Source organism: Myxocyprinus asiaticus, chromosome 3 (genome assembly GCF_019703515.2).
Source record: "Myxocyprinus asiaticus isolate MX2 ecotype Aquarium Trade chromosome 3, UBuf_Myxa_2, whole genome shotgun sequence".
NCBI lineage: Eukaryota > Metazoa > Chordata > Actinopteri > Cypriniformes > Catostomidae > Myxocyprinus > Myxocyprinus asiaticus.
Window position 1 is genome coordinate 1,236,894 of NC_059346.1, and position 24,268 is coordinate 1,261,161.

A 24,268-nucleotide genomic window follows, 5' to 3' on the forward strand; every position below is an offset into this window, starting at 1 on the left:
GCACAGTGCCCCCTAGTGGTCAGGAGATATGAAAAATTGCTATTTTTGCTTATAACTTCTAAAAAGTTTGGCCTAAAATTATGAGGCTGGTCTCTTTAGATTCATTGGGGTATAACGAGTCAAATAATTTTTTTACCATTACATAACATTATGAAACTCGGTATGCATCATCGGAACTATGCCCTGAGGGTACCTATAAAGTTTTGGGCCAGCGCCACCTTGTAGTCAAAAGCTTTTATCATTTGATTATTTTGGCCTGTCATCCTTTCACTGCTCTCTTTAGATTCCTTCTGTCATGCTGAATACGCTGATACTAAATTTGCCATGGTCGGTAATACTTCCTTTCCACCATTTTTAATTTAATTGAAAACCTACTTTTTCGAACTCCTCCTAGACTGTAAGTCCGATACACAAAATTTGTCGTATATCATCTAGGGACACTCATGACAAAAAGTTATCAAAAGCTTTTCGATAGACAAAACGGTTTTCGAATTGCACACCAACGAATTTGATGGCAAGTCGTCAAAAAGCATCTGAGGCTGTATCTCAGCAACACTTCGCCGTATTTTCATGAAACTTTGTGCGTGTCATAATGACCGCACCCTGACCTCACCATGTAAATTTGGTGACTGCGCCACCTATTGGTCAAAATGTATAATTGATTGTATTTTAATTTGAGCTATTCTACCTATGTTTTTTTATGCTTCTTAAAGTCCAGTGACACTTTCGTACATGCCGTATGTTGGTGTGCTTGTCCCCGTAACTGCCGCTTGTATCTATATTTTAAAATGTATTTTTTATCTGTGTTCAGGTTGCAGGTGTTTATTCTACACTCCAGCATGCAGACAGCAGACCAGAAGAAAGTTCTGAGAAACACTCCTAAAGGTGTTCGCAAAATAGTGCGTACCTGATCTCTAATAAAACCACTCTGAACTCCTTTCTTCTGTTACTTAAGTGTACTGTTCTCTCTGTAACAACATCTCTCAATCTTTTCATCCTAGATTCTCTCCACCAACATCGCAGAGACCAGTATCACAGTCAGTGATGTCGTGTTTGTCATCGACTCTGGCAAAGTTAAAGAGGTTTGTTATTTATGTCTACTTTGTTTAACACTATTATCATTGATATATTAAGTGTAGTGAAACACAGTCGTGATGGGATTGTGAATATTGGTTGGTTATTGATTTCTATATAGTCTAGAACAGAGGGGTCATCAATTAGCGGACAGTGATTCAGATCCGGTCCCAGAATTGCTTCCACACAGACTGTGAATTAAGCAATAATTACAAGAGGTCCTGCATATTGTGAATATAGGATTTTAGGGCTGCAACTGTCTGTTTTATAATTATAGATTAAACTTCTTTTTCTCCATGTGGAAGAGGAAAGCTGTCTTTACATTTCAATATAAAATGTCTTTAACCCCTTAAACTCTATGAACCTATCGATGTGTCCAAAGGGGGCGCTATATCGCAAACTACTGTACTGTAAGTGTACACATAAAATGGATACATAAGTCAGGCATATGTGGTATCATTTGAAAGCTTAGAATCTAACAACACCACTTTTGAATTTGTTACATAAATAACAAAATAAGGCCTGACATTCACGTCGCAAATAAGCGCCACCTAGAGGTCATGTGGTAGAAATATTAATATGAATATAAAAGTCTTTCACATAGCACTTAAATGGACAAGTCATATATTAAATGAAAGCTCTCATTCTCAGAAATGTGACTGTATAGTTAATTGTGTTGCCTTCATACCACAGTTTGAAATATTTTCAAAAGAATCACAAACTAAAATATGATTTCTGTAAGACATCACTGTTGCTGTAAGCCCCAGTTAGCTTAAAACTTACCTTAGGTAAGGGGGGCTCGTGGAGCTCACTAGTTTGCTAGTTCGAATCCCAGGGTGTGCTGAGTGACTCCAGCCAGGTCTCCTAAGCAACCAAATTAGCCCGGTTGCTAGGGAGGGTAGAGTCACAAGGGGTAACCTCCTCGTGATCGCTATACTGTGGTTCGTTCTCGGTGGGGCGCATGGTGAGTTGAGTGTGGTTGCCACGGTGGATGGCGTGAAGCCTCCACATGCACTATGTCTCCGTGGCAACGCGCTCAAGCCACGTGATAAGATGCGCGGGTTGACGATCTCAGACGCGGAGGCAACTGAGATTCGTCCTCCACCACCTGGACTGAGGCAAATCACTACGCCACCACGAGGACTTAGAGCGCATTGGGAATTGGGCATTCCAAATTGAAAAAAAAAAAAAAAACTTGGTAGTTTTCTAAAAAATGTGTAATTTTTACCTGTCTGTGAGCTTGTTTGTGTGAATAATCCAATGTTATATCTAAGATGTTCAGAACAAAATACGCAGTCCAGCAGGACAGGTATGCTAAACAAAATCATCTGACAATTATATGTTATCGACAATTGATGACTATAGATTGAGCTTCTAGTCCACTCAGAGGCCGAGATATTCAATGAAACAATGAGGGTGGTGCAAGAACTGAAAATTAGACTGAATGTCTATGGACGAGCACATCTGTGAGGGCTAAAATGTGTTAGAGCGCCACCTACATTTCATATCTGCACTTTGTGATGTAAGGTGATAAAAAAAAAAAAAAATTCTAGCATTTGCTGCCATCTAGTGGAATTAAATAAGACTTTTTAAATGGAGATAGAGCAAATAGAACCAGAATTACATGCTGACAAAGTTAGGACAACAAAAAAAAAGATTTTTGTTTATCATAAGATTGTAAGCATATACAATATTATTTCTGATTATTTGGAGTCGTTTTATGACAAATTAGGCCAATTTTTTTGCATTTAGTCGACAGTATGTGTGAATGGTGAGCTTTTAAATTTGAGTGTGAAAAATTGCAGGCGGCAGCCCAAAATGCACCAGAGTTTAAGGGGTTAAAAAAGAATTACAATTGCAGGAAACAATGCAACAGCATCAAACATTGATATTCTCATGCACAGCTGACAGAAAACAATACTTGAGTTGATTGTTATGGCAATTGAGTATCCCTGATCGAGAAAAAAACTGTTTTCTCATGTGTTGTGCTACAGAAAACCTATGATTCCCTGAATAATGTGACGATGCTGAAGATGGTTTGGATATCAAAGGCGAGCGCTCTCCAGAGGAAGGGCAGGTTTGTCGTCTTGCTTTATGGCTAACATTTGATTGTCCACCTGAAATCCACATTGCTACAGAGATGTGGTGTTTGTTGTTTAGAGCGGGCCGTTGCAGACCAGGGATCTGTTTCCATCTCTTCAGTCGTCTGAGGTATAATAACATGCTGGAACATCAGATTCCACAGCTGCTGCGCATGCCTCTGCAGGTACACACATACACATATTGAGCCTCATTCATGAAACACAAGCAGAAGTTTTGTGTAAATCGTGCGTAAAGCCGTTCTGACATAAATTATTGGATTTATGAAAGTTTTCGTATTTTTACAATGTTAGTTGGTACGAACAAACTTTACACCTGATCCCGACCACGTGTGAATCGTGTGTATGAGATCCGAACGTGTTGTGTTCTTTCAGACAAACTGTCATGACTACATTTAGATGTGAATGAGTGAAATTAACCTTAAGAAATAAAATAAATTCTTTAAAATAAAAAAAGGAAAAAAAAGCTTTGTTTTATTTTTAAACCACAGCCTGTAGTTATTTAGAAAAATGTCTTTACTGCTTGAATTTATTTTTTCAAAGTATCATTTTTTCCCAACTCTGCTTATCGTTTTTCCAGCAGAAGTGTTTGATTTTTCTCGAAAAAATGTATGCCTTCTAACGTGATTGCTTTGACAGTTTTTTTTATTTAATATGAGCTCTATAATTTAGGTTTCATAATTTAGTATCGGCATCGATAAATCACATTCAGTTGATAACGTATGGTCAATGCTAATGCTGTTAAACCTATAAATAAACACATCGTGTGCAGGTTTGTACACAATGGGGAAACATTTAAAAAGCTCGCACACTGTTGTATAGCTCACAAATGGTAAAATGCTCCCATCTTGTGCCATGGGTTTATTTTAGATTTTTTAAGCACTTGTAATGGCCAAACATACTTAAAATTACATTTGTGATTGAAGTAAATCTGGAGCGCTTTTTAATGCAGTCAGCGCACGTTAATGATGCGTACGAACCAAACCGAACTCATAGCTGTTCTGTATTTCTGTATAGTACATAATGAGAGATTGTATAGAACTGCTGTAAGCCTGCGTTCACACCGCAGCTGAATGTGGCCCAAATCTGATTTTGTGACACTGATATGTTAATTGGTTGAATCTGACATTTTCAAATCCGGTCTGGGCCACTTTCATATGAGGAAATAAATCGGAGACGTATCTGATTTTTTTTTCCAATGTGTCTTCGGTGTGAACTGCCAGGTCAGACTTAATGTGACTTTTACATGAATCTACCTCAACATTAATCATTCGCTCGTTTGATATACACCTGTCATATTTTTTTTACTTTTAAGTGCGAGTCATATCTGTCTAGTTAATGTATTTTAGTTTCTTTTTAATAAAAGAAAATAAAAGTATAGGCTTCAACAGTTGGGTTCAGCAATTCGTTTGGTTTGCACGTTAAATAAGTGTATGAAAAGATACAGATGTAGATTTCTTCCATGCGAAGGCGAATGACTACATAAAAATAATTTTTCTCCATCACTCGTGGACATACTATCAGATAGGTATGTGTCCTATCTGCGTTAAAAACGAGTAATTGACTCCAGCCAGGTCTCCTAAGCAACCAAATTGGCCCGGTTGCTAGGGAGGGTAGAGTCACATGGGGTAACCTCCTCGTGGTCGCTATAATGTGGTTTGTTCTCGGTGGTGCGCATGGTGAATTGAGCGTGGTTGTCGCGGTGGATGGCGTGAAGCCTCCACACGCGCTATGTCTCCGTGGCAACGCGCTCAACAAGCCACGTGATAAGATGCGCGGGTTGACTGTCTCAGACGCGGAGGCAACTGGGATTCGTCCTCCGCCACCCGGAATGAGGCGAATCACTACGCCACCATGAGGACTTAGAACACATTGGGAATTGGGCATTCCAAATTGGGAGAAAAAGGGGAAAAATCCCCAAAAAAAAAAAAAAAAAAAAAAATGAGTAATTACATTTTCAATTAATATTTAATTCATTATTCATACTATAATGATGGACATGCCGGAGTTTGTTATATGCATGTGTTGGCTGTTCACACCTGTGTCTGATATGGGCTTCATCTAAAATGTCATGTGAACAACCTAACAAAAAAATCCTATCTGGGCCACATTCAGCTGCGGTGTGAACGTAGCCAAACACCGTCCTGTATATGAAGTTTATTCAGCTTACTTGCTGTCTAATCTTAATGCTGTTGAATGTATGGAGCTCTTATGGTAACGGGTCTCAGAACAGTTTGAAAGACACCAGTCTCCGAAGGCCGCATTTTCCATCTTTCTGATGCGAGCCACGTGTAATCAAAGCGGTGCACATACGAGACATACATACGATACTCAGACTGCTGCGGCTCTGTATTTCAGCGCGTGCTCAAAAGTGAGTTAAAAAATAGACTTCAAAAGAGCTTATAATTTGGTCTGTCATCTGTAGACACAGCCTATAATAAAAACAAGTAACAATTTGCAACTTTACCTGGCTGATAACTTTACCTGTTTGCTAGCTCACTAATATCGCAGACAGTAATGCTTAACCGCAAGAGGCAGAAGCAGTGATCGCAGTTAAAATACGATTAATTATGCATCCTTATATAACGTGCTTTTTTACCCCACTTTTTTCTGACAATTTTCTGCGGACGCCCTAGCACCCCCTTGCGGCCCCCAGTTTGAAAACCCCTGAGTTAGACGGTTTTTCCTGTTTTAGTCAAATGTCTGGTTACGTGGGACTAAGGTATTTGTGCATGCATTAAGCTTGCATAATTTACATATTGTGCAGAAATGCCATTCGGATCAAAGCCCATGATTAAAGGAGTCTTCTGTCGGTCTGTCTCACAGGAACTGTGTCTGCACACTAAACTTCTGGCTCCCGTCACTTGTCCGATTGCTGAGTTCCTGTCTAAAGCACCTGAGCCACCTCACCTACACACAGTTAAACATGCTGTACAGATGCTGAAGGTCAGATGCTGACTGTTACACCTAATTATTGGATTCTTTCTTGTGACATCTCACACTCAGAACAGATTTTTACTTGGTTTTTAATGGATACAGAAATTTGATTGGCCTATTATGGGTATTCATTTTATGCATTAGGGCAGGGTGATAAAGCTAAAGATATATATATATTTTTTTTTACACTTTTAGCAATATTAGATATTCTTGATATTTATGCATTTCCTCTGAAATGTTCTAAAATGGTGATTTCAATCAGAGGAACCATCATTTCCACCAAACAGCCACTGTAGCCAAGTAGATTCAAAATATTTAATGCAAGAAGTAAAATACAGTAAAACCCCACACACAGTGCATCCAGAAAGCTCTTCACTTTTTCCACATTTTGTTATGTTACAGCCTTATTCCAAAATGGATTAAATTAATTATTTTCCTCAAAATTCTACAAACAATACCCCATAATGACAACGTGAAAGAAGTTTGTTTGAAATCTTGGCAAATTTATTAAAAATAAAAAATGAAAAATATCACATGTACACAAGTATTCACAGCCTTTGCTCAATACTTTGTTGAAGCACCTTTGGCACCAATTACAGCCTCAAGTCTTTTTGAGTATGATGCTACAAGCTTGGCACACCTGTTTTTGGGCAGTTTCTCCCATTCTTCTTTGCAGGACCTCTCAAGCTCCATCAGGTTGGATGGGGAGCGTCGGTGCACAGCCATTTTCAGATCTCTCCAGAGATGTTCAATCGGGTTCAAGTCTGGGCTCTGGCGGGGCCACTCAAGGACATTCACAGAGTTGTCCCGGAGCCACTCCTTTGTTATCTTGGCTGTGTGCTTAGGGTCGTTGTCCTGTTGGAAGATGAACCTTCGTCCCAGTCTGAGGTCCAGAGTGTTCTGGAGCAGGTTTTCATCAAGGATGTCTCTGTACATTGCTGCATTCATCTTTCCATCGATCCTGACTAGTCTCCCAGTTCCTGCCGCTGAAAAACATCCCCACAGCATGATGCTGCCACCACCATGCTTCACTGTAGGGATGGTATTGGCCAGGTGATAAGCGGTGCCTGGTTTCCTCCAGACATGACACTTGCCATTCAGGCCACAGAGTTCAATCTTTGTTTCTCATGGTCTGAGAGTCCTTCAGGTGCCTTTTGGCAAACTCTAGGCGGGCTGTCATGTGCCTTTTACTGAGGAGTGGCTTCCGTCTGGCCACTCTACCATACAGGCCTGATTGGTGGAGTGCTGCAGAGATGGTTGTGCTTCTGGAAGGTTCTCCTCTCTCCACAGAGAAACGCTGGAGCTCTGTCAGAGTGACCATCAGGTTCTTGGTCACCTCCCTGACTAAGGCCCTTCTCCCCCGATCGCTCAGTTTGGCCAGGTGGCCAGCTCTTGGAAGAGGCCTGGTGCTTCCAAACTTCAACATTTACGGATGATGGAGGCCACTGTGCTCATTGGGACCTCCAATGCTGCAGAAAGTTTTCTGTACCCTTCCCCAGATCTGTGCCTCGATACAATCCTGTCTCGGAGGTCTACAGACAATTTCTTGGACTTCATGGCTTGGTTTGTGCTCTGACATGCACTGTTAACTGTGGGACCTTATATAGACAGGTGTGTGCCTTTCCAAATCATGTCCAATCAACTGAATTTACCACAGGTGGACTCCAATCAAGTTGTAGAAACATCTCAAGGATGATCAGTGGAAACAGGATGCACCTGAGCTCAGTTTTGAGTGTCATGGCAAAGGCTGTGAATACTTATGTACATGTGATTTTTTTTGTTTTTTATTTTTAATAAATTTGCAAAGATTTCAAACAAACTTCTTTCACGTTGTCATTATGGGGTATTGTTTGTAGAATTTTGAGGAAAATAATGAATTTAATCCATTTTGGAATAAGGCTGTAACATAACAAAATGTGGAAAAAGTGAAGCGCTGTGAATACTTTCCGGATGCACTGTAATTGCTCCTCGTTGCTGTCTGTGTCAATAAAAAGAGCAAAAGTATTGAAGTACTCTTCATGTATGTAGACCATCGATGCCATGGACCCGTGGGAGAACCTGACTGATCTGGGCCTCCACCTCGCTGACCTGCCCGTGGAGCCTCATCTAGGGAAGATGGTTCTGTGTGCGGTGGTACTGAAGTGTTTGGACCCAATCCTCACCATCGCCTGCACACTGGCACACAGAGACCCGTTTGTTTTGCCCTCTCAAGCCTCACAGAAACGAGTCGCCATGTTGTGTAGGAAACGCTTCACTGCCAACACCTTCAGTGATCACATGGCACTGCTTAGGGCTTTCCAGGTGAGTGAGAATCATGTAGTGTTAAACTTGTCAAAATGAGAATTTTTTTTTTTTAAATATGATGAAAAAAATAATAGCGAGATATTAACAATGCACTAACAATGTTTTATAAGACGACATATCTAGAAAGAATTTATAAAAATTTCCCCATTTGAGCTGACATAGCTGAACACCAGTAAACTGAACTGCTTCATTAACGGATTAATGACCTCACTCAAACACTTTCTATATACATTATGTTAGGGCTGTGAATCTATTAAAATGTTGTAACTAATTAACTGCACAGTTTTCTGTGATTAACCCTTTAAGCTCTGAAGGTGTTTTCAAAATTAAAGCCTTATAACTCGACAAGTGTTCAAGTATTTAGTAATTTTATGTTGATACGACAAAGCAATCAAAAGTTATAGCATTACAAAAATAATTTATCATAGTGTTCAAAAACATCTCCAAACAAATAAAACATAATAATTGTACATCAGAACTAATTACACATGCAAACACAACAATGACTAAAGGTTTGCATAGCATGCAGACATGATTTTAGTAATGAGATTTCACAGAATGAGTTTCATTCTGTGTCATTTGAGTCATCATTGAGTCTGTGTCATGTATTTGGCGCCATCTCCTGGTGGTCATATGTAACATTGTGCTTCATGTGGATTATCTAATGATTTATACATCAGATTACCTTGTGTGTGGGCTCGTTTGAAAGATAATCACCTCTTCTAAGTAATGGTATGTGATATTATATGTTCTGTTTATTTTTCGTAAAGTTATAAGCAAAGCACGGCACATAAGCAACACCAACATAATTGTCAAAGACATATACTTAGTTATTACTCTGTGAGTAATACAAATAAGCTGGTTGTATTCTACTCTTTTAGAGCTTTCCAACAACATATGACACATGACTATTTGATCAGTTTCATGTTTTTCTGTAAGGCTAGAAGCCTAGGCTGCTATTTTGAACCAATAATCGTAACAAAAAGCAGTTAAAGGATGACGTGTTTTAATTTAGTTATTTATCTGACTCCATTAAGATCATTGTTAATAAAGTATATTTGTCCAAGGATAAATACTTTGTAAGAAACTGTTATAAAACATAAGTCGTACTTGATTGTTCAGAGAGCATTAATGTGTAAAATTAGCCAGAGCCTCTGTGGTTAAGATAGCCTATCTATCTCAGAGGTTCAGAGTTAAGCAGTAAGAAATCTTAACATCACTAACTCACTACAACAGGGATTAATGAGTGAATCAAGATTTTAATTACTTTAGTTCACAATAAGCAGTAACAAGTAAAGATTCTCAACGTTTCATACATAAAAAGTTATTTAATAAACAACACAAATCTACAATATAACAGCAAGTGGGAGAAACATACCCAAAATAAAGTGACTATGCACCACGGCGTGCCGTAGAGCTGAGTTACAAGCATCTCCCCACAAACCTTTAAGTTTCTCTTCTTATACCCTGAGCAAGATATTGTTGACATTACAAAGAGAAGGCAATCAGAGTGGGAGCAATAACCGAGACAAAGGAGAGGAACCAAAATCTGATATGCAGATGCCCAGCTGGCTGGACTGGGGTAAGCACATTAATATTATACAGAGGCAAATGGTCACGGGTCTGGAGGGGGAGAGGCACACCACCATGCCCTCCTAAACTTATGATCATGGAAAATCTTCCAATAGTATCACAGAATGTCCAAACATCTCCACAAACTTCACCACATTTCTGTTCAGTTTGTAGGCTGTACAATGAGACAAAACATGATAAGTTTATCAATTGAGACACAGAAGCTGCATTACAGTGAGTACAGTAGGAACGTTTTAGTCCTGTAGTTGAATGGTCGCAGCTTTCACGGGTGTTTGGCGGGGGGAGTGATCCTGTCTGCTACTCCAGGAGCAGACATTATTGTGAACTGTGTTGACAATAAGAGGTGCAACAGTCCTTAATATGCATGCAAATGAGCCTGTCACACCAGTCTGGTGCTACTACGTCATGTTAAAGAGATATCTAATTCAAATGTATAATCTAAAGAGACCACCAGTTTGCTCAGCCCTACATTACTGATTGCAATAATATGTACAGTGCAATTTTTAAAATAAATTATCAAAATAGAATACTTCTGATTTATTGCAAATGTCAAAGCACTTGTTCAGTTTTGGTCATAATGTCTACATGCATTGGAAAGTAGAGCTTCTAAGCTTTCAAACGATACATATTTTGTGTTGGTCAAGACTGTAGTTATTCATATTTTGACGATTTTTTTTTTTTCCCCCACGGGCCCGAGCTTAAAGGGTTAATCGTGATTAATTATGGTGCATGGTACATTAAAACAAACATAAAATATAATCATAAATATATTTACTTTATACTTTGTCTCGAAGAACGTGCAAGAAATTGGTTAGTCATCATTTATTTAAAAAATGTTCAGTTTTTTTGCGGAAAGAGTTAATTGGACATTTTTACAGGTGTAAATCTTTGATACAAGTATATGTTTACATGCCATAAAATCAATGGACATGCTGTAATTAAAAGCTGGTCAAAATCTTGCCGTTTTCCAGTGGACTTCTTTTTAATAATAGTATCAAATTGGCAGATTAAATTAGTATTAAACTTTATTTGCAAGAGAAAACTTAAGTGTACCACCTAGAAATTTATATATGCCGATTTTAGCCACAGGAAGTGGGGAAGAACATTTGTGAAGTTTCAGGAAGTAAAAAAAAAACAGATATTGCATTAATTGACATTTATATATATATATATATACAGTATATATATATATATTAGGGCTGAAATGATTAGTCAACGTTATCGACAACGTTGACAATAAAAAAAAATTGCTGACAAAAATTTCCGTTGTCATAGTCGTTTGATCTCATTAACGTAACATGAGATCACATTAAACTCTAATGATGGCGCATGAGAGCAGCACTGCAGTTCACGACTGACTGAGGAGAGGAAGAATTACACAGATCACAGATGCACTCGAAACTTTCCACTGGTGTCACTGGTGCATGCATTAAAATCTACTTGGGTGTATGGATTGTTAAAAACAAATGAATATTAGAAATGAAGTTTACATGCACTTAGGTTGAAGTCATTAAAACACATTTTTTAACCACTCCACAGATTTAATATTAGCAAACTATAGTTTTGGCAAGTCGTTTAGGACATCTATGTGCATGACACGAGTCATTTTTCCACAATTCCAGTGGGTCAGAAGTTTACATACACTAAGTTAACTGTGCCTTTAAGCAGCTTGGAAAATTCCAGAAAATGATGTCAAGACTTTAGCCAATTAGCTTCTGATAGGAGGTGTACTGAATTGGAGGTGCACCTGTGGATGTATTTTAAGGCCTACCTTCAAACTCAGTGCCTCTTTGCTTGACATCATGGGAAAATCAAAAGAAATCATCCAAGACCTCAGAAAAAAAAAATAAGTCTGGTTCATCCTTGGGAGCAATTTCCAAACGCCTGAAGGTACCACATTCATCTGTACAAACAATAGTACGCAAGTATAAACACCATGGGACCACACAGTCATCATACCGCTCAGGAAGGAGACGCATTCTGTCTCCTAGAGATGAACATAGTTTAGTGTGAAAAGTGCAAATCAATCCCAGAACAACAGCAAAGGACCTTGTGAAGATGCTGGAGGAAACAGATAGACGAGTATCTATATCCACAGTAAAACGAGTCCTATATCGACATAACCTGAAAGGCTGCACAACAAAGAAGAAGCCACTGCTCCAAAACCACCATAAAAAGCCAGACTACAGTTTACAAGTGCACATGGGGACAAAGATCTACTTTTTGGAGAAATGTCCTCTGGTCTAATGAAACAAGAATTGAACTGTTTGGCCATAATGACCATCGTTATGTTTGGAGGAAAAAGGGTGAGGCTTGCAAGCTGAAGAACATCATCCCATCCGTGAAGCATGGGGGTGGCAGCATCATGTTGTGGGGGTGCTTTGCTGCAGGAGGGACTGGTGCACTTCACAAAATAGATGGCATCATGAGGAAGGAAAATGATGTGGATATATTGAAGCAACATCTCAAGACATCAGCCAGGAAGTTAAAGCTCGGTCTCAAATGGGTTTTCCAAATGGACAATGACCTCAAGCATACCTCCAAAGTTGTGGCAAAATGGCTTAAGGACAACAAAGTCAAGGTATTGGAGTGGCCATCACAAAGCCCTGACCTCAAGACCTCAAAGCTTATTGTGAGAAGCTTGTGGAAGGCTACCCAAAACGTTTGACCCAAGTTAAACAATTTAAAGGCAATGCTACCAAATACTAACAAAGTCTCTTCTGACCCACTGGGAATGTGATGAAAGAAATAAAAGCTGAAATAAATCATTCTCTCTACTATTATTCTGACATTTCACATTCTTAAAATAAAGTAGTGATCCTAACTGACCTATGACAGGGAATGTTTTCTATGATTAAATGTCAGGAACTGTGAAAAACTGAGTTTAAATGTATTTGGTTAAGGTGTATGTAAGTTTCATGTCTCTAGGCCTATGTAAACTGTAGAATATGTATTTAGAAATAAGGCTTGCATAATAAAACCTCAGTGCCGCTGATACAGAAAAGCTGCACCCATGTGAGAGAAAATAGAGAGCTCCCACTCGAGGCGTTCGTAACGTGTCTGATGAACTTGAGAACGAACAGCAGGTAAAAATGTCCAAAAGTGAACATTCAATTAATGCAAGTGGGGCTCACTGATCGGAATTAATTTACATTTGAAGCTAGAATTGCAGCCTGACTTGTTGCTTTTGTACACTGATGTAATAAACATAAGGCTAAGCCTTACTTTCTTCTTTTTCTTAAATGAGCACTGGTATTATTGATGGCATGAAGGGTATATACTGTATAGTATAGCTCTTGTATTTATTTATATGGTTTAAGTAAAGAACTCATGGCAATAATCCAAGCAGTTGATGAGAAGATAAAAAAGCAGATTCCTCTGAATAGTTGCTCATTGGTCTCAGCCTTGGACGGGACGTCCATGAACCACCCACAAAACATCAGATGTGTATTGCTCAAAAATGGCAGTAAGTTCCTCAACATAGCAAGCCTCCAATATTGCTACCAGGTGTTAGAATGAGCACTTCATATATAGAACTTTGTCGAAAAAACAGAACTTATCACTATTATTCAGTCTCTTCCTGTCTAAGTGGGGCAGTTCTTGGTCTCAGTAAGCTGTAAAGTGGACCGGACTTTATGCCAATCAAGACAAGACTAGATGCTCACAGATTCATGTTATACACTCACATCTGTCTGTTAATGTTGGTTACATGGATATATCATCTCACTGTGTTGCAGGCCTGGCAGAAGGCGCGTAGTGATGGCTGGGAAAGAGCCTTCTGTGAGAAGAACTTCCTTTCTCAGGCCACCATGGAGATCATCGTCGGGATGCGGACACAGCTGTTGGGACAGCTCCGAGCGACAGGTAACAGCAGCCGTTGATCCAGAAGTGTTTTTCCATTCATTTACTCTCATTCATTTGACTGAGTCATTCTCTCGTGTAGGTTTTGTGCGAGCGAGGGGCGGTGGAGACATTCGTGATGTTAATCTAAACTCGGAGAATTGGGCCGTGGTGAAGGCAGCGCTGGTCGCTGGTATGTATCCCAACCTCATCCATGTGGACCGGGAAAACCTGACACTGATGGGATCCAAAGAGAAGAAGGTCCGCTTTCACTCAACCTCTGTCCTGAACCAGCCTCACTACAAGAAGGTCAGTGACAGGTTTAAAGTGTTTTAGATGGTTTCCCCTTCTATGTAAGCGCATGTAATACAGTGAGCACCAGGATTCGACTTTTCAGCACAAAAATTAATCTGCACTGCGTTTACAGTTTATTGGACTATATTAAACTTTATATAATGGTGAATATAATGTATAATAATGCTAAGAGTCTTGATATTTCATTGTCCTGATAATGTCTGATTTCACCAGTACATATATAGTATAGCAAAAATGATTTTACTGAAAGAACATTTTAGAAACATGTAATCAGTGACAATACTTAGTGCATTAATTTAAAATACTAAAAATGTTATCGGTGACCGTGTACAAGCATATAAATCTAACATAATAATGTATATATCACCTCTGCTGAGGTTAATTTTAGTCCCACTCCATCCTTGGTGGATCATTTTACTCTTTGATGAACAGTATTTTTGTTAAGTTTTACAAGTAAAGGAACTGTTCTGCATATGTCCTAAAAGTCATGATAATAATAAACATTCAAGCTTAACTTTTCATGATTCAGGCTTTGTTAAACGTTTGGTGAGAGTATAGAATCGTGAATTCAGTACCGTGAATTGAACCAAATCCTTACGTCCTTTATCATTTCTGTTTTTAAAAAAACACATTTTAATAAAAAAACAGCAATTAAAATGTAATTTTTTTTACCCGAATAATCCAAGAAATAATAGAAAATTAAGCTATTATTAAAATAATCATTAGTTGCAGCCCTAATGTAAGTCTAATTAAGTCAAATTATATTGGATGACAAAATTTTACTTGATTTGGACTCGGTATGGAAGTATATTCATGTGAAATGTTTTTTTATTTTATTTTATTTTTATTTTCTCCCCAATTTGGAATGCCCAGTTCCCAATGTGCTCTATATCCTCGTGGTGGCGTAGTGACTCGCCTCAATCCAGGTGGACGAATCTCAGTTGCCTCCACGTCTGAGACCGTCAATCCGCGCATCTTGTTGAGCGTGTTACTGCGGAGATGTAGCGCGTGTGGAGGCTTCACACTATTCTCCGCGGCATCCACGCTCAACTCACCACGCGCCCCACCGAGAGCAAGAACCACATTATAGCGACCACGAGGAGGTTACTCCATGTGACTCTACCCTCCCTAGCAACCGGGCCAATTTGGTTGCTTAGGAGGCCCGGCTGGAATCACTCAGCACGCCCTGGATTCAAACTCGCGACTCCAGGTGTGGTAGTCAGTGTCAATACTCGCTGGGCTACCCAGGCCCACCATGTGAAATATTTTAAACTGAAATGTTCACAGCGTAAACTGCAGCCCCAAAAAATGCAAGCACTTTTGTATCACAGACATTTGTCATTAATATACACTATATTGCCAAAAGTATTCGCTCATCTGCCTTTAGACGCATATGAACTTAAGTGACATCCCATTCTTAATCCATAGGGTTTAATATGACGTCGGCCCACCCTTTGCAGCTATAACAGCTTCAACTCTTCCGGGAAGGCTTTCCACAAGGTTTAGGAGTGTGTTTATGGGAATTTTTGACCATTCTTCCAGAAGCGCATTTGTGAGGTCAGACACTGATGTTGGACGAGAAGGCCTGACTCGCAGTCTTCGTTCTAATTCATCCCAAAGGTGCTCTATCGGGTTGAGGTCAGGACTCTGTGCAGGCCAGTCAAGTTCTTCCACACCAAACTCGCTCATCCATGTCTTTATGGACCTTGCTTTGTGCACTGGTGCGCAGTCATGTTGGAACAGGAAGGGGCCATCCCCAAACTGTTCCCACAAAGTTGGGAGCATGGAATTGTCCAAAATCTCTTGGTATGCTGAAGCATTCAGAGTTCCTTTCACTGGAACTAAGGGGCCAAGCCCAGCTCCTGAAAAACAACCCCACACCATAATCCCCCTCCACCAAACTTCACAGTTGGCACAATGCAGTCAGACAAGTACTGTTCTCCTGGCAACCGCCAAACCCAGACTCGTCCATCAGATTGCCAGATGGAGAAGCGTGATTCGTCACTCCAGAGAACGCGTCTCCACTGCTCTAGAGTCCAGTGGCGGCGTGCTTTACACCACTGCATCCGACGCTTTGCATTGCACTTGGTGATGTATGGCTTGGATGCAGCTGCTCGGCCATGGAAACCCATTCCATGAAGCTCTCTACGCACTGTTCTTGAGCTAATCTGAAGGCCACATGAACTTTGGAGGTCTGTAGCGATTGACTCTGCAGAAAGTTGGCGACCTCTGCGCACTATGCGCCTCAGCATCCGCTGACCCCGCTCTGTCATTTTACGTGGCATACCACTTCGTGGCTGAGTTGCTGTCATTCCCAATCGCTTCCACTTTGTTATAATACCACTGACAGTTGACTGTGGAATATTTAGTAGCGAGGAAATTTCACGACTGGACTTGTTGCACAGGTGGCATCCTATCACAGTACCACGCTGGAATTCACTGAGCTCCTGAGAGCGGCCCATTCTTTCACAAATGTTTGTAGAAGCAGTCTGCATGCCTAGGTGCTTCATTTTATACACCTGTGGCCATGGAAGTAATTGGAACACCTGAATTCAATTATTTGGATGGGTGAGCGAATACTTTTGGCAATATAGTGTACTTCCATAAGTTCAAGAGCATCTTAAAAAAGATTACAGAAGAAATTCCTACAAAAATATACTACTTATAATAAAGTAATATACTGGAAATTCAAGAGAACTGGAAATCTGCGTGATTAAAAAAAAAAAAAGACACGTCAACTAAAAAGTAGACCAATAGGAGATCTGAGTCCACTTTCAATCCAGGTACATCTGAATACAAAGAGAACTGGATTATTTTTCACTCATTTCACTTTTGGGTCAACTGAAAGACATCAATGATTTTTGACCAAATCGTGCAGCTCTTTGTTTGTTTTTTTGTTTTGTATTTAGTTTTTTCTCGATGCATCGATTACTAATCCTGCCGATTCATATGCATCAATCTAGAAACATGATTTTTGAATCGAGTTTTGATAAATAACCGGTTTAAAATACTAAAAATCAAATGAATCGCAATTCGGCCAAACAGTGTACAATATTTTAAAATGTATAAATATTAAATTAGTTACATGTGCTTTCCTTCAGAGACGCACGCTGCAATCTTCCATCGCCCTTTATCGGGATCGCGCCCACTCTTCGTGCCATCCGTAACTCTCATTGAAACTTTTTCAGAGCAGCTTTTGAGCACCTCGTGTCTGATCTGAGAATCACATGAGCAAATGTCAGCTCGCAGCACTCTTGTCTCGATTCAGACGCGCTTAAACCATCGATACAGCCGCAAGTCATTGTGTGGCCACTACTGAAATAAAATACTCTCATTGCTATTGTTCTCTATATTAAGATAAAATAGTGCTATTTAACTGCTATAATTGTTTAGTTGGGGACTTGCCGTGCACAAAACATTTAAGTTGAAATCATCTAGTTGGGGGTTCAAGCACGAAGTGCTGAAAACCTATTGAAATTGCTCATATTTTCATATTCGTGCAGATCAAACCGTAAGGCCTAGAGACATGAAACTTCAGGGAATAGTATTACTCCAGCTGGCTATGCATGCACATGTTCTCGCCCCAATCGGCCAATAGGGGGCACTAAATGTCTAAACCTTATGTCACACACTGGAGCTCTTTATTTAATTAGAATCCTTGGCTCAAGACGAGCAAAATGGCTATCTCCGATTTCATATCCGTCATGAAAATATATTCGCAATTATTTTTGCAAGACTTACTTTTGCGAACTAGTTCTAGGCCATTCGACCGATCTGAACCAAACCAGTGTAGAAAGATTCTCTGGAGTCTGAAAATCAGTAATTATCAAAAAAAAGTTTTAATGTATGAAGCGTGCATGGCCACTTTTATGCAAATGCCTTTAACTCTTGATTGATATGAGATATTTTCACACAACTTGGGAAACTAATCTATGGGGTCATTCTGAGGACACATGAAAAAAATTGCGCATCTCGGCCACTTGGTGGTGCTATAAAAATGAAAAACCTAAAAATGGCTCTAACTAATGAGCCAATGGTCCGATTGACCTGTAATTTTGCATGCAGTGTCTTTGTCCAAGGTGCCATCAAGGTCTATGAGGAGAATCGCGTATCTTTAAAACCATGGCCGCCCACACCTGGAGTCGCGAGTTCGAATCCCAGGGTGTGCTGAGTGACTCCAGCCAGGTCCCCTAAGCAACCAAATTGGCCCGGTTGCTAGGGAGGGTAGAGTCACATGGGGTAACCTCCTCGTGTTCGCTATAATGTGGTTCTCGCTCTCGGTGGGGTGTGTGATGAGTTGTGCGTGGATGCCTCCACACGCGCTACGTTTCCGTGGTAACGCGCTCAACAAGTCACGTGATAAGATGTGTGGATTGACGGTCTCAGACGCGGAAACAACCCCGGATTGAGGTGAGTCACTACACCACCACGAGGACTTAGAGCATATTGGGAATTGGGCATTCCAAACTGGGGAGAAAAAATAAACACGGCCGCCATTGACCAATCAAATTTCAGCAGCTATTAGATAAGGTTGAAAAAGGCCTATCGGAACGAAACATGGTAGGACTGTTTGTCTCTTGGCCCTAGAGGTCTGTTCAAAACGGCCACAAGGAGGCGCTATCACGTTTTTTGTAAATGGTTGTATATATCGCTGTGTTTCTTACAGATACATGTTATACATACCATATGATAGATCGCCTCATTCTGAGCAACTTTGTCTCAAGGACCATGTGTGCCAATCAAATCGTTCGTTAAATATTTGAAATTATTTAAAAAACCTACTTTTGCAAACTAGTCCTAGATTTTTTATGTGATAGCAACAAAACCTGTACAGGAAGAATCTTTGGACAGCTGAGATCAATAATTATTAAAAAAAAAAAAATTAACTTTTTATTTGGCATGGCTGTAACAGGGTAATTTGGGTGTGGCCTAATTACACAAAAGCCAATAACTCCTAAACGAAAAGTCATAATTTCATCACATTTAGTACGCAAATGTAAGATATCATTTTGAAGAAGCATGCCAAATTTGGTGGAGATCGGACAATAGGTGGCGCTATAACAGTTATGAATGTTTGTGTGATTAAGTTTTACATGCGTGTGAATGGTTGTATATTCTGCAATGTTTCACACAGACACACGTTATTCATATCATATGGTAGATCTCCTCATTCTGAATAACTTTGCCTCAAGAATCATAGGTGTCTATCAAATCGTTCGATAAATATTTGAGATTATTTAAAAAAAAAAACTAGTCCTAGGTTTTTCACTGAACCTCCACAAAACCAGTGTAGTACAATTTCTAGACTACACTTCTAGACCAATAATTATATAAAAAGAAATGTTTAAATCTAATCGAAAACCTGTGAATTATGAATCAAATCGATTCGTTTTCACACCCCTAGTAATCAACTTTGTTTGTATGTTTCTTTCCTCTGTAAAATTAATACCCAGATCCCTCCAGCCAATGGCCAGACAGCAGCAGTGGAGTGTCTGCCCAGTGATTGGCTGATTTATGACGAGATGACGCGAGCTCATAGGATCGCCAGTATCAGGTGCTGCTCCGCTGTCACTCCCGTGACTGTGGCGATATTTGGAGGATGTGCGAAACTCCCAAGTACTGCGCTACAGGAACCTACAGTTCACAGAGGAGGTACATGAGAGAAAATACATCTCACACATCAGCAAAGAAGAAGATTTCAAATAGTCTCATTATGAAACGGCATCCGCAGTGCATTTAACTCTGTTCGATGACGTATAAAGGGAAATTATTAAGGGTGGGGCTTGATTTTATCCATTAGGATTTGATCGGATGGAAACATGTTAGACTATCATATTAAGCTACACTATTTAACTTTCTTCTGTTAAAAAAATAACAAAATGTTATTAATGAGAGAGTGCAACAAAAATCTTCCAACCCATATTTTTACCCAAATACACTTTGATAAACCTATAATAATTATTGATATTGCATACATGCATCATTCGCCCGTGTGTTTACGTCGTATCCGTACACAGAGAAATACGCCACGGCTACTGTAGTGCATGTATGGGAGTAGTGTGAAGATGAAAGTTTGTTGTCACAACGAACGAGCAAAACCTCCGGGGAATCATCGGTTGTAAAAACAAAGAAACCCCGAACAGAGCAGAGTCTAAAAGCAAAAAGGGAAAGCGACAGAGTCCGTAATAAAACCCGAATCAACATCGGCTTGGCTTTTCAGAGGTGGCGACAACTCCGACATCTGAAAGGATTTAAAAGCGACCCAGAGATGGCTTTTTTCTTACTCAACAGGGAAGTTATTTTATTGATATGGTTTATGTATAGTTGTGTAATCACATACAATAATTATACTGTAATCGGTGCGGAACTTGTCACTTGCTAGCACACGTGTGTATTTTTCTTTATAACGGCAATAATGTATATCAATAAATCCTTTAGTCCTAGGCTTGGCAAGGACATGTGAGTCTTGAAATGATGTTGACCACTGGCTGGTAACAATGACAATCTATAAGTTAGTTTCTACTGTGGTCTATATGGCCAGAATATCCTCAAACTTTACAACGTTTGACCTTATCAGAATAGCAATCGTTATGTCTAATGTAACAAACGTTGCCTAACTTTTGTAACGTCTCCTATTTCAAAAATCAATGTTTCCAGTAAGTCAAAACAACAGCATGTGATATGGCACTTACCTGCTCAGATGACATGTTTTCGGATATCCGTCTTTTCTTTCGTTATTTAATTGTCCGTTCACTCTGATAAGATATACTGTATTTATTTGTACACCGGTGCCTCAAACCACATTCATCCACGCAGAGGAGCAGAGCCGAAGCACAACATACGTCATTACCAAAACAATGTTCTTCCACAAGACGCATGCAGTTTTATTTTTTAACCGCTAGATGGCCAAAAGTTACATAGTGTAGCTTTTTAAAAATGTTGCAGTGGGTACATCAGCAGAAAAGAAAAGTTGTTTCATAGGCAAAGAAAGTTACGTTTTGATGAAATATTATAAAAATAGATTTTTTTTTATTATATAAAAATAATGTTTTTTCTTTAGTCTGCTAAATTAATAAATGTAAATGTTTTTGATGAATCATGCACCATAAGACCAGTATTAAAAACAAGTAAAAATCAATTTTGAATTCATGTCTTTAACCCTGTAAAATCTGACATATGAAAGAATTGTCAGAAAATTCTAATTTTTTTACATTAAATTGTTTTTAGTACTATTAGACAAACTATACAAAGAAATCATAAAAAAACAAAAACAATTATGTACTTTTTTTTTATGTATCATATTTGATTCATGGATTTCAACATGCATTTTCAATAAAATAATATACAAAATTTTAACCAAGCACAAGTTGCTTATATTCAGCAAATACTCATTTTAAAATATCAGTAACAATATAATCATTACTGTCACTTTTACTTTATTAAAATAAGCTGTCATTTATCCCAACATAAGAGTCACTTTTCACACAAGCCATTTTAAATAGATCGATATAAACATTGAAGCCACTTTTTTCACAACTAACCACTAGATGGTGCCATAAACATGTGACACTTACATACCATAGATTGTATGGCTCATCAGCTTGAACAGAGTGAATTAGGAGCCGTCAAATGTTATGTATCATATTTGATACACACGGCTATTTAGGTTTAAGTAAAGACTCCAATTTATAATCATTTACACCTGATTAAACTGTCGGCTAGATGAATCGCTGTCAGTCATTGTAAATGTGATGTATGCTGTGTACAGCAGGTGATGCAGTGAATGAGAGCAGTGACAGTGAGATGGAAGATCGCTCCAGTGCTCATCTGGCCCATTTTAAGATTGATGAATGGGTCAATTTCAAACTGGATCGAGAGGTAAGAACAGCATGAGACTTTATTCAAATACACGTCGGTTTGTGTTTATTTCTCTCGTTCTCTTTCCCTACGTGTCTCTTCCATTTTATACAGTTGTTTAATTTTTCCTAATTAAAGAAAATGTAATCCTGTCAGTAGCCTGATAAAATCTGTTTTATTTTACATGGAGTGGGGTTTTTTTGCTGTAAATGTGATATAATGCAATAAAGGCTAATAATGACACAGTCAAGTCAAATGAACGATAATTATTTGTTAATTGTAGCTGCTTTATCACAAAAAAATAATTTATAATAAAAATGGCCGTCATGGAATTAGCATCTAATTAAAAAAATGCATTAATTAATTAACAATGGGTACAAAACAACCAAACTTCATTTATAAATAAATATTAAATTTATGTGCATCTCAAGTCAGGGACATATTTGACTTCACTTTGGCAGAAAAGCGCTTTTGCGTCTTTTTCTCCTCCAGAAGACGGGAAACGCAATGCTGTTTTAATGTGATTCTGAAGTGAGTCACTGCGGGCACGCGAGACGGGAATATGCGGGCTGCTTTTGCCAGTGTGCGGGATATAATGCACTGTAGTGGCAGATTAGGACTCCGCAAGCTTCGGGAAAGACTAATCCTCCATGGCAGCGAAGCGCTGTTATCATTAGCATAGCATCACACTATGCACTTGTGGCATCAACTAAAGGGGTTACTGGACATTGTGTCTGACAATGAATAAATTTGTCGAACATTAGGACATTTTAATGGTTAAAAACCAGTAATTAACAGCTAATGGAAACCCTGTCATGTATCTCTCTGATGTTCTGTGTCAGATGGCAGAGTTGGTGTTCGGTCTCAGGCAGCGTTGGCAGAGTCTGTTTCTGAGGCGGATTCGTGCTCCATCTAAAGCGTGCTCGCAGCTGGACGAGGTCACCATCCGTACGCTGGTGTCAGTGCTGACTGCAGAGGAGCAGAACGTGGGTCTTCAGCAGCCCACCGGCATTGGCCAGAGACCGCGACCTATGACCTCTGACGAGCCCCCACAAACGGCCTCATGGAAAGGCAGTGGCGGGCACTGGAGCGCACTGGACCTGGATCAGAGCGATGAGCTAACCAGCCCCGATAGGTGAGTTAGCGGTCAGGGACTAGTTGCAAAGCTTTAAATATAGAGCGCAACAGTCGGTTTCTGAAGTAAACATCCCATTCATTTTCTCCATAGTGGAATTGATTTTTAACGATAACTTATAAACCTGTAAACATAGACCTACTGTGAGCTCTGTTGTTGTTAATCGATGGTTTATGCTTCTGTTGAAGACATCACTCTGTGTTATTTCAACCAGTAGTGGAACTACACTACCCATAATCCTAAAAAGAAAGATCCACCAATCAGAGAATCACATCAAACGAGCCCAGCCCACAGTCTTGTATCTTCGTCTTTTAGTCTGATTTTCAGATACTTTTTTGCTTCAAATTAAAGTTTGTAATGTTTTGATTCACCTCAGTGCGGGTTGGTTTGGTTCATGGCGCACAAGCCTTTTATGAAATCCCTAAGGAAAAAACGAATGGTAAAAATACTTCCGGAAACAAGACGGCGGGTACGTTAGCGCTTTATTCACAAAATGTAAGAACTAGAAACTAGAAACATCAGAGCTGTGGAATAGTATTAGCACATGATAACATTTAATCAAAAAAAAATGTCATTATCGATTAGGTGATGGTAGTACAAACTACTCAAAGTAAAGTAGTTCAACTACAGTTTTGCTAATCTTACAAAAAAGCAAAACAACAAAACAAACAAAAAGTAGCTATTACATTGAAGCAGTGTGAGGTGGCAATATCTTTAATTGATTATATTATTCAGTTATAAAGAATGACATTTTTAGCGCTTTGGGTATGAGAAAAGAGCATTACAAATAAAATGTATTATTTAATTATTATTTATTTATTGTTTTATTATTTATTGATATTGAAGGATATCAGTTACCTAGGAGACCTAGTGAAGAAAATTGCAATGTTTGTTTAAAACTGTTAAATAATATCTGATTATATAAAAATAATATAAATTATAAATAGTACATTAATTAAAAGAAAATAAAAATATGAGGTCACAGCTTGTTGACACTTTTGGGACAAATGTATCAATTTTCCAATTTTTTGGTATTTGACCTGTAATACGTATATTTCTTTCTTAATCCTCAACATGTTTACTGATTTAAAAATGATTACATTGCCCAAAAATA

General features: G+C 39.0%; 1 protein-coding gene across 2 annotated transcripts in view; it reads left to right on the top strand.

The window, feature by feature from the left end:
- Positions 1-24,268, top strand: part of LOC127423119 (3'-5' RNA helicase YTHDC2) — a 76,859-nt gene that overhangs the window by 40,967 nt on the left and 11,624 nt on the right. The window contains exons 16-26 of one of the 2 annotated variants that reach the window (XM_051667202.1): positions 812-899; positions 1,002-1,082; positions 3,069-3,151; positions 3,235-3,340; positions 6,000-6,119; positions 8,139-8,411; positions 13,745-13,871; positions 13,951-14,156; positions 19,616-19,814; positions 21,934-22,040; positions 22,862-23,154. In XM_051667202.1, the coding sequence (XP_051523162.1) occupies positions 812-899; positions 1,002-1,082; positions 3,069-3,151; positions 3,235-3,340; positions 6,000-6,119; positions 8,139-8,411; positions 13,745-13,871; positions 13,951-14,156; positions 19,616-19,814; positions 21,934-22,040; positions 22,862-23,154 (1,683 nt within the window). Of the gene's footprint in view, positions 1-811; positions 900-1,001; positions 1,083-3,068; positions 3,152-3,234; positions 3,341-5,999; positions 6,120-8,138; positions 8,412-13,744; positions 13,872-13,950; positions 14,157-19,615; positions 19,815-21,930; positions 22,041-22,861; positions 23,155-24,268 lie in introns of both variants that reach the window. The other variant, XM_051667193.1, reaches the window with a different exon arrangement.